General features: G+C 41.3%; 1 protein-coding gene across 22 annotated transcripts in view; it reads left to right on the top strand.

Moving 5' to 3' along the window:
- Positions 1-722: 722 nt before the first annotated feature.
- THOC2 (THO complex subunit 2) overlaps positions 723-16,490 on the top strand; it is a 133,117-nt gene continuing 117,349 nt past the window's right edge. For 14 of the 22 annotated variants that reach the window (XR_008497054.2, XR_010125427.1, XM_063660347.1 and 11 more), the window contains exon 1: positions 750-856. Coding sequence is in view for 20 of the 22 variants with exons in the window: in XM_063660347.1 (XP_063516417.1) it covers positions 786-856 (71 nt within the window). In the remaining 2 variants the exon portion in view is untranslated. Of the gene's footprint in view, positions 857-16,490 lie in introns of all 22 variants that reach the window. The other 8 variants (XM_054471124.2, XM_063660341.1, XM_063660343.1 and 5 more) reach the window with 2 other exon arrangements.

Genomic DNA, 16,490 nt, shown 5'->3' with positions numbered 1-16,490 from the left:
ATTACAGGAGCATGCCACCACGCCCGGCTAATTTTTGTACTTTTAGTAGAGGCAGGGTTTCACCATGTTGGCCAGGCTGGTCTCAAATTCCAGACCTCAGGTGATCCACCCGCCTCGGCCTCCCAAAGTGTTGGGATTACAGGCATGAGCCACCGTGCCCGGCCCATTTTGTTTTTCATGGTACTTGCGGTCCCTAGTTTAGCCTAAGGTGACAATGATAGCAGGCCAACACAGAGCGTGTCAGAACTCGTGCATCCATGTTTCCCACGGTTAGGTCGTATCCCTCGTATTAGCGTAATGCTTGGCACACAGTCAATGGCTGCCCCCTTCCCGATTATTTTCTTTTATCTCAGCAGTCAGCAGGGCGTAATGTAATTTATTTGCTTATATTTATGGCTTTCCCAAAGACTATTATTTCTCTATTCCCAGTGTCTAGCACATATTAGGTGCTTGAAAAATGCGTGTTTGTATTAGTGGTTAGGGGTAGATATTACAGAAGAAGATAAGGTCTACTTGTTGGCTTGTGGATGGCATTTCTCTGTTCTAATGGGAAGTAAGGCCGAAGACTTCGGAGGGCGCAATCCGTGTAGTAACTTCGCAAAGAGGCCCGCGAGTCTCCACGTCGTTGGCTGCCATGCCTCGGGTTTCCGCTGGGTGGAGAGGAAAGTGGGGCGGGAAATCGAAAAACGAACTCTCAGCTCCCGGCATTCCTCGTGGGCGGTGCTCCCCTTTGACCCTTCGCTCGCGTGCTACACATCCGGGCCTCTGCTACTAGTGAGAGGAAGATGGCGGCCGCGGCTGTGGTCGTTCCCGCAGAGTGGATAAAGAACTGGGAGAAATCAGGGAGAGGCGAATTGTGAGTGTTCGGGCCGGAGGCAGGCGCACTGCCGGGCCGGGCCAGGGCGTCAGCTGCACTCTCACCTGTGGTGGGAGGTTGGGGGGGAAAGATGTACCCCCTCCCCCACCCGGGCGGCGGGCGTGGATGGTCGGCTAGGAGTTTCGAACTCGGGGAGAGCTGCTGTCAACCGCCGCGGACCTCCTTCCTTCCCTGGCCTCCCAGAAATCGCTACTGCCTGCGGTAGCTCGGCTTCCTTTAGCCTCTTAGTAGAACTCCTATTCCGCCCCTGCAGGTCTCCGCGCTCCCTCTTGGTCTCTTTTTGTGTCCCCCTCTTCGCTTGATCTCACTTGGCTCCTTTATCTTTATGGGGCTGCGCCGGGGCAATTCGGACTTTCCATCTCTCTCTGTCCCATTTCTTCACTTTGCACCCGTTGGACTCCGCAGTTTGGAGCTTGGCGCCTCCTCTGCCTGAAGTCCGAGGAGGGCGAACCGTCCCGGATTCCCCTCCCCTCCTCTTCGCTCGCTGCCGCGAAGCCCGGGGCGCCGCGAAGAACCCGGTTTGGCACCTCTCGTCCTCCCGGGGAGCGGTCTCTCGACTGTCCCGGCCTCGCGTAGCGCCGTGGGGAAGTGTGGCAGGGATTGCCGCTTTCCCGAAGAACTACCGACATTTCTTTGCTCGGTCTTTTCACCTTAGAGCTATTTCGGGTTGGATTCAACTTTCGTCATTAAATGTTCCTTAAACCCCATTTTATCCTGGGACTGCAACTAATTCTGGCAACTCTCCAAGCTTCTCCAGTACCTAGGATAACGCGTTTCCTTTAGTCGTGAAACTTTCCCCGGTAACACCGAAAACAGTAATTTGCCATACCCCTAGTCTTCTCGCCCCCACATTAGAGCGCTCCCTCCTCCCCTCCCCCTGGAAGGAGTCGTTTAAGCAGCAAAGCAAACCTCAGATTTAAGAACAAATATTAATAACATCTCATTTCCTTCTCTGGATCGCTTTTAGATGCTAAAGCTCAACCCTGGATGAAATTAACCCTTGTTAGCCATTTTTGTCGTCCTTGCCCACCCCTCTCCATTTCTAGTAGCCAGATTACCGTGGCTCATGCTAAAGATTCAGATCTTTGTAACTTCATTACTTGGAACGAAACACGAGGAACGCGTTGCCGGATCCCGCGCTTGTAATAGTGCCAGCCTATGTGGCTTCCTCCCCCGCACCCCCCCGCACTGCTGTATGAAGTCTTAACAGTGTGAGCTCTAGAATTCCCTAAATAAGCGGCTGTCTTAGCCACTTAAGTAGCTGAGTGACCTTGGGTAAGTTCCTTAACCACTTGGACTGTTTCCCCTTGAGTAAATTGGGAATAATAAGTACTCTACTCAAAGGATTGTCGTGAAGACTAAATAATGCCTGTAAAGCACTTGGCTTATAGTAAGTGCTCAAGTGATAGCTATTAAAAGTAATATTATTCCAACCTTTAGATATTTAAACTTCTCAGGACAGCTCATGCACTTAAAGTCTGTACCACTCAGGTTAGCAATTAATTGGTCTCTGACTTATTCATGTGTGTTTATTCTTGCACTGTAATGAATTGGGAGGCACTTGAAATATAGGGACTATGTCTCATATTTCTTTTGGTTTAACACATGCCCCGCCCCCCCAGCATATGCTTAGAGTGCTTATTGGTTTATTAATTGTCAGAGAAGGCTATTTGATAAATCTTCGTTTTTAACTATAATGAACATTTTACAAATCCTCGTATGTGCTAGTTAACAAATAGCTATCAAGTTTGATAGCTGGTTGACAAATAGCCACCAAGTTTCGGGAAGGCAAGATGGGAAGTTACCCAGCCAGACCATCATCTTCATCCATATTAGGGTAATTCCCCAAAACTGATAAAGCAGTTCATTGTTTTGTTTACTTTCAAAGCCAGCTCATTTATTTAGGGGCTGTTATCTTTGTAGATTGCTCAGCTTCCTCCTTTCAGCTACTGTTTTTTGACAGTTTTACCTTTTTTTTTCCCCTTGAGACGAAGTCTCGCTCTGTCGCCCAGGCTGGAGTGCAGTGGCGCGATCTCGGCTCACCGTAACCTCTGCCTCCCGCGTTCAAGCGATTCTCCTGTCTCAGCCTCCCGAGTAGCTGGGACTACAGGCGCGTGCTACCACGCGTGGCTAATTTTTTGTATTTTTACTAGACACGGAGTTTCACCGTGTTAGCCAGGATGGTCTCCATCTCCTGACCTGGTGATCCGCCCACCTCGGCCTCCCAACAGTTTTACTATTATTGCTCCCACCTTAGCATGAGTGGTATTAGGGCTATAAGGTGAAATTCTGCTTGGCTTCTGACTGGTAATGGTTGGAGAAAAAGTGATGTAGGAGGTCGAAATACTTAGATAAAATGGAATTTTAGGTTCACATTATGTATATTTACGTAATACATGCTATCTGTCATAGTTCTTATGTTTGAAGGGCTGCTTAAAAACTGTTACTAGAAGCCGAGTGTGGTGGCTCACGCCTGTAATCCCAGCAAATTGGGAGGCCGAGGCGAGTGGATCACCTGAGGTCAGGAGTTCCAGACCAGCCTGACCAACATGGAGAAACCCCATCTCTACTAAAAGTACAAAATTTGTTGAGCGTGGTGGCACATGCCTGTAATCCCAGCTACTCAGGAGGCTGAGGCGGGAGAATCGCTTGAACCTGGGAGGCGGAAGTTGCGGTGAGCGGAGATCGCGCTGTTGCACTCCAGCATGGGTAACAAGAGTGAAACTCTTTCAAAAAAAAAAAAAAAACCCAAACAAACAAACAAAAACAAACCAAAAACAACAGCAAAAAAACCTGTTATTAGAACTTTACGTGTATATAGTTATTGCATGACTTGTGGAATGTGGATTGAATTATAGTAGATCCAAATCAGTATAGTCAGTTTTATGATTGCATTCTGTTACAGAAAGAGAATTTAAAATTGTGTAACATAATAAGCTATTTTAAATAGTTAAACACATCACCATCCAGTACTTAGTTTCAGTTTATTTGACCTGTTTTCGCTCTATGAAACTTTGTTGCATATAGCATGTCTTTGGAGTTTTTGTATCTTCCTAAAGATAGGTGTTAGCATTTTCATATTACTAGGCAGAATACGTGGTGGTGCAAATATATTACAAAAAACCTTTTTCCTTTTTCTGAAAACAGCCTCTGAAATATAAAACAGCAACTGGAAATGTTAAAAATGAAGGTAGTGTGCCACCACATTATTAGTGAATCTACAGATTAGGCGTTTAGAATATGACCAATATTTAAAATTATACCTTGGGTGAATTTTTCCTTTTTAACAAGATAAATTAGCAGATAAGCTTTAACTTGACTGAAAATTATCTTTTTAAAAATAATGTGATATATTTCATGAGGTTGTTAATTCATTTCTCATCTGTCATTTCTTAACAGCATAAATCTTTTCTGGGGGTGGTAGTCAGCTAGTGTTGAAAGCAACATATGAGATGTATGGGGCATTTTATAACTTTCAGATAGGGCAAATTCTTAATTGTACGCCATGAAAAACAACTGTCTATTAAATGGAAGGTCTTGGCTTTGAAGAATGTTTTACTAGGTAATTAGAGAGAAAAGTAAAACTGTATTTTGCCTATCTGAATGGTCCATCCATCACATACCTAGATATACCATTATATTTCCAGAGATACCAATTATGTTTTTAATGCTAAATTATAGAACTCTTAAAGAGTGACCTTTTGCAAGAGGGATCAGAAGGGCAAAGGAGGACTACCAAAATGTAATTGTAATTTCCAATAATACTTATATCTAAATGCAAACTCTTCCAAATTCTGAAAGATATGTATTTAATCACTTAATTTTGGAATTAGTTTTAGTTTCTTGATTATTTTATATTGACGTAGAACTTGCCATGATTAAGCTAATAAACTTGCATGTACTGGTAGATCCAGTGGAGAATTCTGTTTTTGGTAGAAATCATTAACACAGTGAACTCAGCATTTCTTTGTTACAGGCAACCCTAATGGAGAACTGATATTTGAAGCTCTTAATCCGAAGATGCTAACCTCATGTTAATACTTAGTCTAATTTTGAAATACTTATGTTTGTTGAATATCATCTGTTTGTTTGAATAGCTTATTTAGGTATCAATTAGAAAGTTTTGTTAGGTCTTACCTTATTAATGGCAGTTATAATAAAGTTTTAAAATTTAATTGCCAAATGTTTTGATTGCTTTTCTTTTTCTTCTGCTGCTACTACATGATTTTAGACATTCTAGAACTTATTTAAGTACATTTGGTTGTTCAGAACATGCCATCTGATCTGAATTTCCTGGAGGATTCTAGGTAAAGGGATATAATCATTCTAAGAAGTTTTAGTCTTGGTGGTTGAGTCTTTTTTTCCTTGCAAAGTTGCTCCAAATTCAGCCAAAGCTTTATCTGAAACCTTTTCTTGATGTCTCAGTTTTCATTTAGTATTTAATTTCCCATTTCAACCTGTATTCATAAGCTAAGTATAAGTCTTAGTCTGTTTTCCTGGGAAGAGAAACATTCTTCACAAAATGTTGAGGCAATGTCAGGAGGTTGTATAGGCTACTGCTTTGTTTGTTAAAAAAAAAAAAAAAATTATTCTGTAATGCTTTAATGTTTAGGTAGGGTGAGTGCTGTCAATATACTTGTGCTTTTTTCCTACTGTAAGTGCAGCAACTCCTGTTGTCTTTTTTTTTTTTTTTAACATTTCCTGTTTCCTTTTCTTTTAAATGCATGTTTCTACAAGATAAAACTATATTGTCCCAGTATTCATTTTTGTGGGTTATGTTTCTGTTCTACAAATGATAATAGAGGTAGCACTTTGTTTAGCTACATTTAACCTTTCTGTTGTTTTGTTTTAAATAATTAAGTGAAGCGTAAATGAACATCAGCCTTCTATATATGAAAGCCACATTTGAGATGTGAGCATAATCAAGTAGTTTAAGCTTGTGACTGTTTCCTTTTTACTGGAAAATGGGAACAAGTAAGATGAAAAGCCGTATACTCATGTTAAGAAGTATTCACAAAATACCTTTTAAGTCCTTGAAGGAACTTCAGACATTTTATTCAGTTTTCCATACATCTTTTGACAGAAAGTAGATTCTGTCCTCATTCTCAGGGACCTGAGACAGCATCTCCATAATAGCACTAAACTATTTTAAAAGTGGAAAAAATGAATGCCTAGCTTGGTGGCATGTGAGGTGGTGTGCACTGTGGCACACACCTGTAATCCCAGCTACTTGGGCAACTGAGGCAGGAGGAAGGATTGCCTGAGCCCAGGAGAGCTCTGGGTGACATAGCGAGAACCTGTCTCTATTTTTATTTTTAAAAAATTAAATTAAAAAGTGGAAAAATGGTAAACTCAAGTATTTGAAAGTTATTAAGGGATTAAAATAATTTCAATTTGGACTGAGACAGAAAATTTGATTATTTTTAAGCCATATTAAAGTGGGCAACTATTAGAGGTAGTTTTGTTTGTTCCTCTCCCTATAATTTAGGTTAGTGACCTAAAACCATTAGGCAGGTATATAGTAAGACAAATGTAATGTTCAGAAACAGTTTCTTTAAGAATCCTTGGTGGACTTCTATTAGTGAATTACTTAGGGAGAAGAGCACAGATACATCTACTTGTTGGGGGAAAATTCTTAGTGTTTGTTTTTAGTTTCTTGTTATAACTAGGAATACCTGTTTTTTTTTTTATTAAAAGATTTATTTTTAACTAATTTTTTTTTTGAGACAAGGTCTTGCTTTGTCACCTAGGCTGGAGTGCAGGCGATCACGGCTCACTGCAGGCTTGACCCCCCCAGGCTCAAGGGATTTTCCTGCCTCAGCCTCCTGAATTGCTGGGGCTACAGGTGCATGCCACCATGCCTGGCCAATTAAAACACTTTTTTTGTGCGGGTGTATGAGTAGGGATGAGGTTTTGCTATATTGCCCAGGCTGGTCATAAACTCCTGGCTTCAAGTGATCCTACCCCCTCAGCCTCCCAAAGTGCTGGGATTATGGTCATGAGCCACTATGCCCAGCCAAAGGAATACCTCTTTTATACTAGGGAAATATAAGTATCTATTATGCAAACAAATTGCCTTATTGTAATAACCTTTCAATGGTTCCATATGCAACTTGAGCAAATCTTTGAGATTCTAACTAATAGTTCATGATGACATTGTCATCTGTGTCCTAACGAACATGTTTGTAGCCTGGTGACTGACAATATAGAATTATATTTCAGTTATTTCTTAAAGTTATGTAATGATGACTGTACCATTAGTCTAGGTAGGAGTCTGCAACACTGACGCAACCTCTTCCCCACAACCACTGGAAGGCTTTTTGCAAAAGACATGCATTAAGATTGTTAAATAGAAATGAAACTGTTGAAAATGTGAGGAAGCAAGTGCATTGTTATAAGGAGAAGTTTTTTTTTTTTTTTTGAGACAGGGTCTCACTCTGTTGCCCAGACTGGAGTGCAGTGGCACATTCTTGGCTCTATGCAGCCTTGACCTCCTGGGCTCAAGTGAATAAGGAGGAATTTTAAACAATTATTTTATTTCTCTTTCTTTCTCATCCTTTCCTTTTCCTTTCCTCTTTTTCTCTTTTCTCTTTTTCTATATGAAGGAATATTTGAAATTGCATTTTAGTAGCCTGAATACAAAGGGAAAAATAAGTTACTTTATTCTGTTAAATTCTTCTTTCAAAGACATGGTGCTTCCTGCTATTATTATTATTATTATTTTTTTGAGACGGAGTCTCACTCTGTCGCCCAGGCTGGAGTGCAGTGGTGCGATCTCGACCCACTACAACCTCTGCTTCCTGGGTTCAGGTGATTCTCCTGCCTCAGCCTCCTGAGTAGCTGGGATTACTGGCATGTGCCACCAAGCCCGGCTAATTTTTGTAGTTTTAGTAGAGACGGGGTTTCACCATATTGGCTAGGCTAGTCTCGAACTCTTGGCCTCAAGTAATCTGCCCTCCTCGGCCTCTTAAAAGTGCTGGGATTATAGGTGTGAGCCATGGTGCCTGGCCCCTGCTATTATATTCTAAAGGGAATTGACCCTATAAGGGAAATGAGAACCCAAAGAGGGAGTTGTTTTAATACTTCATAGTAAATATTGATGCAACCTTGATATATATCTCCTCTCCACAAAAGACCTAGATGGCATTTTTAGGTTATATCTTCTGATGCTAGTCTGAAGCAGATGTTATTTCTATGTTGCCTAGTGGAAGGAAGATTGATTTTGTTTTATATTCCAGATAAACTTATGTTAGGTTTAACGTATTTTGTGAAATTAGAAGCTTAATCAGTTTTTTTTTTTTTTTTTTTTTTGAGACAGGGTCTCACTCTATTCCCCAGGCTGCCCAGGCTGGAGTGCAGTGGTACTACGATCACCACTCACTGCAGCCTCGACCTGCAGGCTCAAGTGATCCTCCCAGCTCAACCTCCCAAGTAGCTGGGACTATAGGTGTGTGCCACCACACTCGGCTACTTTTTTTTTCTATTTTTTTTTTTTTTGTAGAGATGGGTTCTCACTTGTTGGCTAGGCTGGCTAGGCTGGTCTTGTACTCCTGTGCTCAAGTGATCCTCCCACTTCGGCCTCCCAAAGTGTTGGGATTACAGGCATGAGCCAGCATACCCAACTTTAACCAGTGTTCTTAACCAACCACTGTTCTCTTCTCAACCCATTAGAAGGCCTGTCTAGTTCTCCAGGGAAGTAGTTGAAAGTACTTGGGATCAAACTTAAACCAGCTTACCATTTGTAAGGTACTCTCAGAATAATTTTTTTAGTGAGAAATGTTTAATAGCTAAATGATATTTTCTTTCTTTGTTTTTGTTTTTGAGATGGGATCTCGCTCTGTCACCCTGGAGTGCAGGCTGGAGTGCAGTGGTGTGATCATGGCTCACTGGTGTGATCTTGGCTCACTGCAGTCTCAACTTCCTGGGCTCTGGTGATCCTCCCACCTCAGCCTCCTGAGTAGCTGGGCCCAGAGGCGCGTGCCACCATGCTCTGCTAATTGTTTGTGTTTTTGGTAGAGACAGGGTTTCACCACGTTACTGAGGCTGGTCTTGAACTCCTGAGCTCAGGTGATATTACCAGGCTGGTCTCGAACTCCTGAGCTCAAGTGATTCACCCACCTTGGCCTCCCAAAGTGCTGGGATTACAGGCGTGAGCTACTATGCCTGGCCTGACATTTTCAAACTAAATATTTAATTTAGTAGATGCTCTCCATTGCCCTTATTTTTTATTTTTATTTTTTCTGAGACAGAGTCTCGCTCTGTTGCCCAGGTTGGAGTGCGGTGATGCAGTCTTGGCTCACTGCAACCTCTGCCTCCTGGGTTCATGCGATTCTCCTGCCTCAGCCTGTAGAGTAGCTGGGATTACAGGTGTGCACCACTGCGCCCAGCTAATTTTTGTATTTTTAGTGGACACGAGGTTTCATCATGTTGGCTAGGCTGGTCTCAAACTCCTGACCTCAAGTGATCCACCCACCTTAGCCTCCCAGAGTTCTGGGACTACAGGTGTGAGCTACAGCGCCCCGCTTCCATTGCCTTTTTATTTTTTGGTTTTGAATATAATTTTATGAAACCTAGAAGTGAATTGTTGACCAGCAAAAGTTTACTCTGTTGACTTTTAATAACCTTACCCTGCTCATCCTGATGATAGGGTATTGACATAATCAGAAGGCACAGAGGTGAGCTGCAAGGTTATGTATAATCTGCAAAGTAGATAATCTCTCTGTGGATGATTGTAATCTGGCATCTTATTTAGCCTTAGATGTGATATATAAGCAGGTCCTGTAAGTCTTAAAATTATTTGTTTCATTGACTAGAAAAAGGATTACTAGATATAAAAGAGTAAGAAACTCTTCTATATGAATTCATTGGCTCTCTTTAAAGCCTTGTGCAGCATGGAAGAATTTTTTTCTAAATTGTGAAATGTAACGAAAATACAGAGAAATCATGAAACCTCAATATAGAGCTTAAAGAATCACTGTTAAGACGCACCCCCATGTAACTTACACCCAGGTCAAGGCAACATACCATTTGTTTCCGATCAAACCTTTCCCACCTCCCATGTAGTAACCATTATCCTGACATTTATGGTTTTCCTCTTTCTTGATTTTTCTCTTTTTTTAACCTTGGATCTTCAACTCAAAGGGACTTTCTTGATTTTCTTTGCAGTGTCATTACCCAATATGTTTAATTTTTTTCTTGAACTTCATATAAATGAAGTCATTGAATATTTATCCTACTGTTTCTGGCTGCTTTTGTTCAACAGTTATGACTTTTAAGATTCATCCATATTGTATGTTTGCAGTTCATTGATTTTCCTTTTTTTTTAGTTCATTCATTTTCATAGTTGCAAGATACTCCATTGTATACCAGTATTTGTTTATTTTTATGCTGTCTTGTTAAACATTTTTGTTGCTTCTAGTTTTTGGCTATTACTAACAGTGCCAATAGAAACATTATTATACAACAGTTTTGGTGTATACAAGCATGTGTTTTTGTGGAGTATATACTAGGTGTAGAATCTCTGGGTTATAGGTTACACTTTAGCTCTGTTAGATATTGCCAAGCTATTTCAGTGTACACTCCCACCAGCAGTGTATGAGTTGACCTTGTTTCACATTGTCACTATGTTTGATATTGTCAGACTTAAATTTTTTGTAAATATGTATGTAATTTTACTGTGGCTTATATTTTTATGAGCATCTTTTTATATGTTATTGGTCATTTGGAGTACTTATTTCTTTTTTTTTTGTTTGTTTGAGATGAGTCTTGCTCTGTCGCCCAGTTTGGAGTGTGGTGGTGGCGCGGTCTTGGCTCACTGCAACCTCTGCCTCCTGAGTTCAAGCGATTCTTGTGCCTCAGCCCCCTGAGTAGCTGGGATTACAGGTGTGTGCCACCACACCTGGCTAATTTTTGTATTTTTAGTAGAGACGGGGTTTCACCATGTTGGGCAGGCTGGTCTTGAACTCCGGACCTCCGATGATCCGTCCGCCTTGGCCTCCCAAAGTGCTGGGATTACAGACGTGAGCCACCACGCCTGTCTTGGAGTTCTTATTTCTTTTTGTGAAAGGTCTCTGTCATATCTTTTGCCTTTTTTGTTATTGAGTTGCTTGAGTTTCTTTCACGGATTTGTAGGGGTTCTTTATATAGTCTGTATTTGAGCCCTTTTTGGGTTACACTGCATGTGTTACAACTGTCTTTTTTTTTTAATTTTAAGTTCTGGGATACATGTGCAGAACGTGCATGTTTGTTACATAGGTATACACGTGCCATGGTGGTTTGCTGCACCCATCAACCCATCATCTACATTAGGTATTTCTCCTAATGCTATCCCTCCCCTAATCCCCCACCCTGCTACAGGCCCCTGTGTGTGATGTTCCCCTCCCTGTGTCCTTGTGTTCTAATTGTTCAACTCCCACTTACGAATGAGAACATGCGGTGTTTGGTTTTCTGTTCTGTGTTAGTTTGCTGAGAATGATGGTTTCCAGCTTCATCCACGTCCCTGCAAAGGACATGAACTCATCCATTCTTGTGGCTGCATAGTATTCCATGGTGTATATGTGACACATTTTCTGTATCCAGTCTATCATTGATGGGCATTTGGGTGGGTTCCAAGTCTTTGCTATTGTGAACAGTGCTGCAGTAAACATACGTGTGCATGTGTCTTTATAGTAGAATGATTTATAGTCCTTTGGGTATATACCCAGTAATGGGATTGCTGAGTCAAATGGTATTTCTGGTTCTAGATCCTTGAGGAATCGCCACACTGTCTTCCACAGTGGTTGAACTAATTTTCTCCCCCACCAACAGTGTAAAAGCGTATCATCGGCAGCAAATACTCTGTTGTTTTCCTTGAAGTGACAGGCTCACTTGGTTCAGTTTTGAGAAAATGCCTGTGAAAGACCCATGTCTTAAAAACCAGTTTGCTTTTCTTTCAAGTAAAAAATGGTGTTTCATAAAAACAAGCTAGTTCAGCTTACAGTTCAAACAATCGCACAAGTGCTTTACCTGTAGACAAATATTGTGGTTGTATTTGGGTGTGTGGCAGAAATTATTTATGCAACCTTTTAAATTTCATATAGGCTATTGAAAGGATGTGTTATTTTTTAATTTTTTTTTTTTTTTTTGGGGGATAGAGTCTTGTTCTGTCGCCTAGGCTGCAGTGTAGTGGTGTGATCTCGGCTCACTGCAACCTCTGCCTCCTGAGTCCAAGCGATTCTCCTGCCTCAGGCTCTCGAGTAGCTGGGACTACAGGCATGCACTACCACACCCGGCTAATTTTTGTATTTTTTAGTAGAGATGGGGTTTCACCATATTGGTCAGACTGGTCTTGAACTCCTGACCTCAATGATCCGCCCTCCTCAGCCTCCCAAACTGCTGGGATTACAGGCGTGAGCCACCGCGCCCAGCCAAAAGGATGTGTTCTTAAAAAAAGACATGCTTTCCCAGGCACAGTGGCTCACTCCTGTAATTCCAGCACTTTGGGAGGCCGAGGTGGGCAGATCACTTGTGGTCAGGAATTCGAGACTGGCCTGGTCAACATGGTGAAACTCCATCTCTACTTAAAATACAAAAATTAGCCAGGCATGGTCGTGCACACCTGTAATCCCAGCTACTCAGGATGCTGAGGTGGGAGGATTGTTTGAGCCTGGGAGGTGGAGGCTGCAGTGAGTCAAGATTGTGCCACTGCACTCCACTCCAGCCTGGGAGACAGAGCAAGACTCTGTCTCAAAAAAAAAAAAAAAAAAAAAAAGCAACAACAACAACAACAAAAACCCCAAAACAACATGTTCTTAGGGTTCAGGATTTAACAAAATTAACAATTTTTTAAGTAACTTTTTTATTGTGGTAAAAAAAAAAAACACCTAACATGAAATCTACCTTCTTAGCAAATTTTAAGTGAGCAGTACAATGTTGTCAACTATAAGTACAATGTTAGCAGATCTTCTCCTGATCTTTTTCATCTTCTATTAGCTGAACTTTATATCCATTATACACCAACTCCCCATTTTCCCCTTCCTGCAGCCTCTGACAACCACCATTCTACTTTTTGCTTCTGAGTTTGACTACGTTAGATACTTTATATAGGTAGAATCATACAGTATTTGTTGTGTGACTGGCTTCTTACCTTAGCACACTGTCCTTAAGGTTCATCCACATTGTAGCACATGACAGGATTTCCTTTTTTTTTTTATGGCTGAATAATGTTTGCTTTCATAGATATACACGACGTTTTCTTTATTTGCTCTTCTGTTGGTGGACATTTAGGTTGTTTCTACTTCTAGGTTATTGTAAATAATGCTGCAGTGAACATGGGAGTGCAGCTATCTCTGTGCGATCCTGACTTAAATTTTTTTGGATAAATACTCAAGTAGGAATGCTGGATCATATGGTAGTTCTACTTTTCATTTTTTGAGGAATCTCTATACTGTTTTTCATAACAATTGCATTATTTTATTTTATTTAATTTTTTTCGAGAGATAGGCTTTTGCTTTGTCACCCAGGCTGGAGTGCAGTGGTGCAGTCATAGCTCACCGTAACCTTGAACTCCTGGGCTCAAGTGATCCTCCTGCCTCAGCCTCCTAAGTGGCTGGGACTATAGGGACGTGTCACCATGACCCGCTAATTTTTAAAATTTTTTTGTAGAGATGGAGTCTTGCTGGGTTTCCCAGGCTGGTCTCGAACTCCTAGCCTCAAGCAATTCTCATGCCTCGGCCTCCAAAAAGACTGGGATTACAGGTGTGAGCCACATGCCTGGCCTATTTTTTTTCTTTTTTTGAGACAAGGTCTCACTCTGTTGCCTAGGCTGGAGTGCGTGGCGTGATCTCAGCTCACTGCAGCCTTGACCTCCTGGGCTCAAGTGATCCTCCCACCTCAGCCTCCCAAGTAACTGGGACTATAGGCCTGCACCACCATGCCTGGCTAGTTTTGTCTATTTTTGTGGAGATGAGGTCTCTTTGTTACCCAGGCTTTTTATTTTTTATTTTTTATTTTTGTTTTTGAGACAGCATTTTGCTTTGTTGCCCAGGCTGGAGTGCTGTAGTGAAATCATAGCTCATCATAACCTGGAACCCCTGGACTCAAGCAATCCTCCCACTTCAGCCTCCCGAGTAGCTAGGACTCACACCACAATGCCTATTTCTTTTTTTTTTTTGCAGAGACAGAGTCTTGCTATGTTGTTCAGGCTGATCTCCAACTAACCTCAAGGAATCTTCCTGCCTCGGCCTTGCAAATTGCTGGAATTACAGGCATGGGCCACTGTGCCTGGCTGGCATCACCATTTTCTTTTATTTTGGAAATATGTTTTATTTTTTAATTTTTTTTTTTTTGAGACAGGGTCTCACTCTGTTGCCCAGGCTGGAGTGCAGTGGCGTGATGTCAGCATATGTTGATTGAAGAGATGGAGTCTTGCTAGGTTGCCCAGGCTGGTCTCAACTCCTAGCCTCAAGCAGTTCTTATCCTTGGCCTCCCAAAAGGCTAGGATTACAGACCTGAGCCACCACGCTTGGCAAGAGTTCCCTTTTATCCACATCTTCAACACTTATTTTTTGTCTTTTTGATAATAGCCATTCTGACAGGTGTGAGGTATCTCATTGTAGTTTTAATTTGCATTTCCCTAGTTATTAATGATTTTGAGGTTTTTTTTTTTTCTGTTGGTCATTTGTATGTCTTTTGAGAAATGTCTACTCAAGTCCTTTGCCCATTTTAAAATTGGGTTGTTTTCTTGACTTCTTTTTTTTTTTTGGGAGACGGAGTCTTGCTTTGTTGACCAGGCTGGAATGCAATGCAGTGGCACCATCTCGGTTCACTGCAAGCTGTGCCTCCTGGGTTGACGCCATTCTCCTGCCTCAGCCTCCCGAGTAGCTGGGACTACAGGTGCCCGCCACCACACCCGGGTAATTTTTTTGTATTTTTTAGTAGAGACGGGGTTTCACCATATTAGCCAGGATGGTCTCGATCTCCTGACCTCATGATCCACCCACCTCGGCCTCCCAAAGTGCTGAGATTACAGGCGTGAGCCACCGTGCCTGGCCCCTTGACTTCTTTATATATTTTGGATATTAACCCCATATTTGATGTTTGGCTTGCAAATATTTTCTCTGAATCCATAGGTTGTCTCCATCACACTGTTAATTGTTTCCTTTCCTGTGTAGAAACTTTTTTTTTTTTTTTTTTGAGACAGAGTCTCGCTCTGTTGCCTAGGCTGGAGTGCAGTGCCGCGATCTTGGCTTACAGCAATCTCTGCCTCCTGGATCCAAGCGATTTTCCTGCCTCAGCCTCCTGAGTAGCTGGAATTACAGGCATGCGCCACCATGCCTGGATAATTTTTGTATTTTTAGTAGAGAAGGGTTTCTCCATGTTGGTCAGGCTTGTCTTGAACTTCTGACCTCAGATTATCTGCCTGCCTTGGCCTCCCAGACTGCTAGGATTATAGGTATGAGCCACTGCACCTGGCCTCCTGTGTAGAAACTTTTTTTGTTTGATGTAATCCCATTTGTCTATTTTTGCTTCAATTACTTGAGCTTTTGGGCTCAAATCTAAAAAATTATAGCCCAGACCAGTGTTGTGTAGCTCTTCCCCTATTTTTTCTTTTAGGATTTTTATAGTTTCAGGTCTTACATTTAAGTCTTTAATTCATTTTGAGTTGATTTTTGTATACGGTGTGAAGTAAGCATCCAGTTTCATTGTTCTGTATGTGGATATTAAATTTTCCCAACATTCTTTATTGAAGAGACTGTCTTTTTCCCATTATGTGTTCTTGGTACCCTTTGTTGAAAAGTAATTGGCTATAAATGCATGGATTAATAACTGCGCTCTCTATTCTGTTCCATTGGTTGATGTGTCTGTTTTTATGCCAGCGCCATGTTCTTTCAGTTACCCTAGTTTTGTAATATACAGTTGGCTGGCCTTATATTTAGTGGGTTGGCTGCATCCACAGATTCAACCAACTGCAGATCAAAAGCTGTGGATATGGAGGGCTGACTGTAAGTATTTTTCTATCTACAGTTGGTTGAATCCGCAGATGCGGAACCTGCGGACACAGAAGGATGACTGTATATATGCCATATATAAGGGACTTTTGAGCATCTGTGAATTTGGTGTGTGTGGGAGATGGTCCTGGGACCAATCCTCCGTGGATACAGAGGGCCAACTGTACCTTGAAGTCAAATAGTGTGATACTTTAGCTTTTTTCTTTTTGTTCAAGATTGCCTTGGCTATTGGTTTTTTTTTTTTTTTGGTTCCATATAAATTTTAGGATTTCTCTGTTTCTGTGAAAAATGGCATTGGTGTTTTGATAGAGATTGCATTGAGTCTTTATATCTCTTCAGGTAGCATGGACATTTAAACAATCTTAATTATTCTAATCAATCAACATGGAATATCTTTTCATTTATTTGTCATCTTCAGTTTCTTTCATCAGCATTTGATAGCTTGTGGTGTATAGATCTTTCACCTCCTTGGTTAAATTTATTACTAAGTATTTTATTTTATTTTTTGTAGCTATTATATTTTTATTTTTCTCTTTCTGCCATTCTTGCAATGCTACAATATAGCTATTTTAAATGGAATTAAAAATTTTTTTCAGGTAGTTCATTTTTAGTATATAGAAACACTA

The sequence above is a fragment of the Pongo pygmaeus genome, chromosome X (assembly GCF_028885625.2).
Source record: "Pongo pygmaeus isolate AG05252 chromosome X, NHGRI_mPonPyg2-v2.0_pri, whole genome shotgun sequence".
Taxonomy (NCBI): Eukaryota; Metazoa; Chordata; class Mammalia; order Primates; family Hominidae; genus Pongo; species Pongo pygmaeus.
Note: the sequence above shows the minus strand (reverse complement) of the source record. Positions and strands in the feature narration are given on the sequence as shown.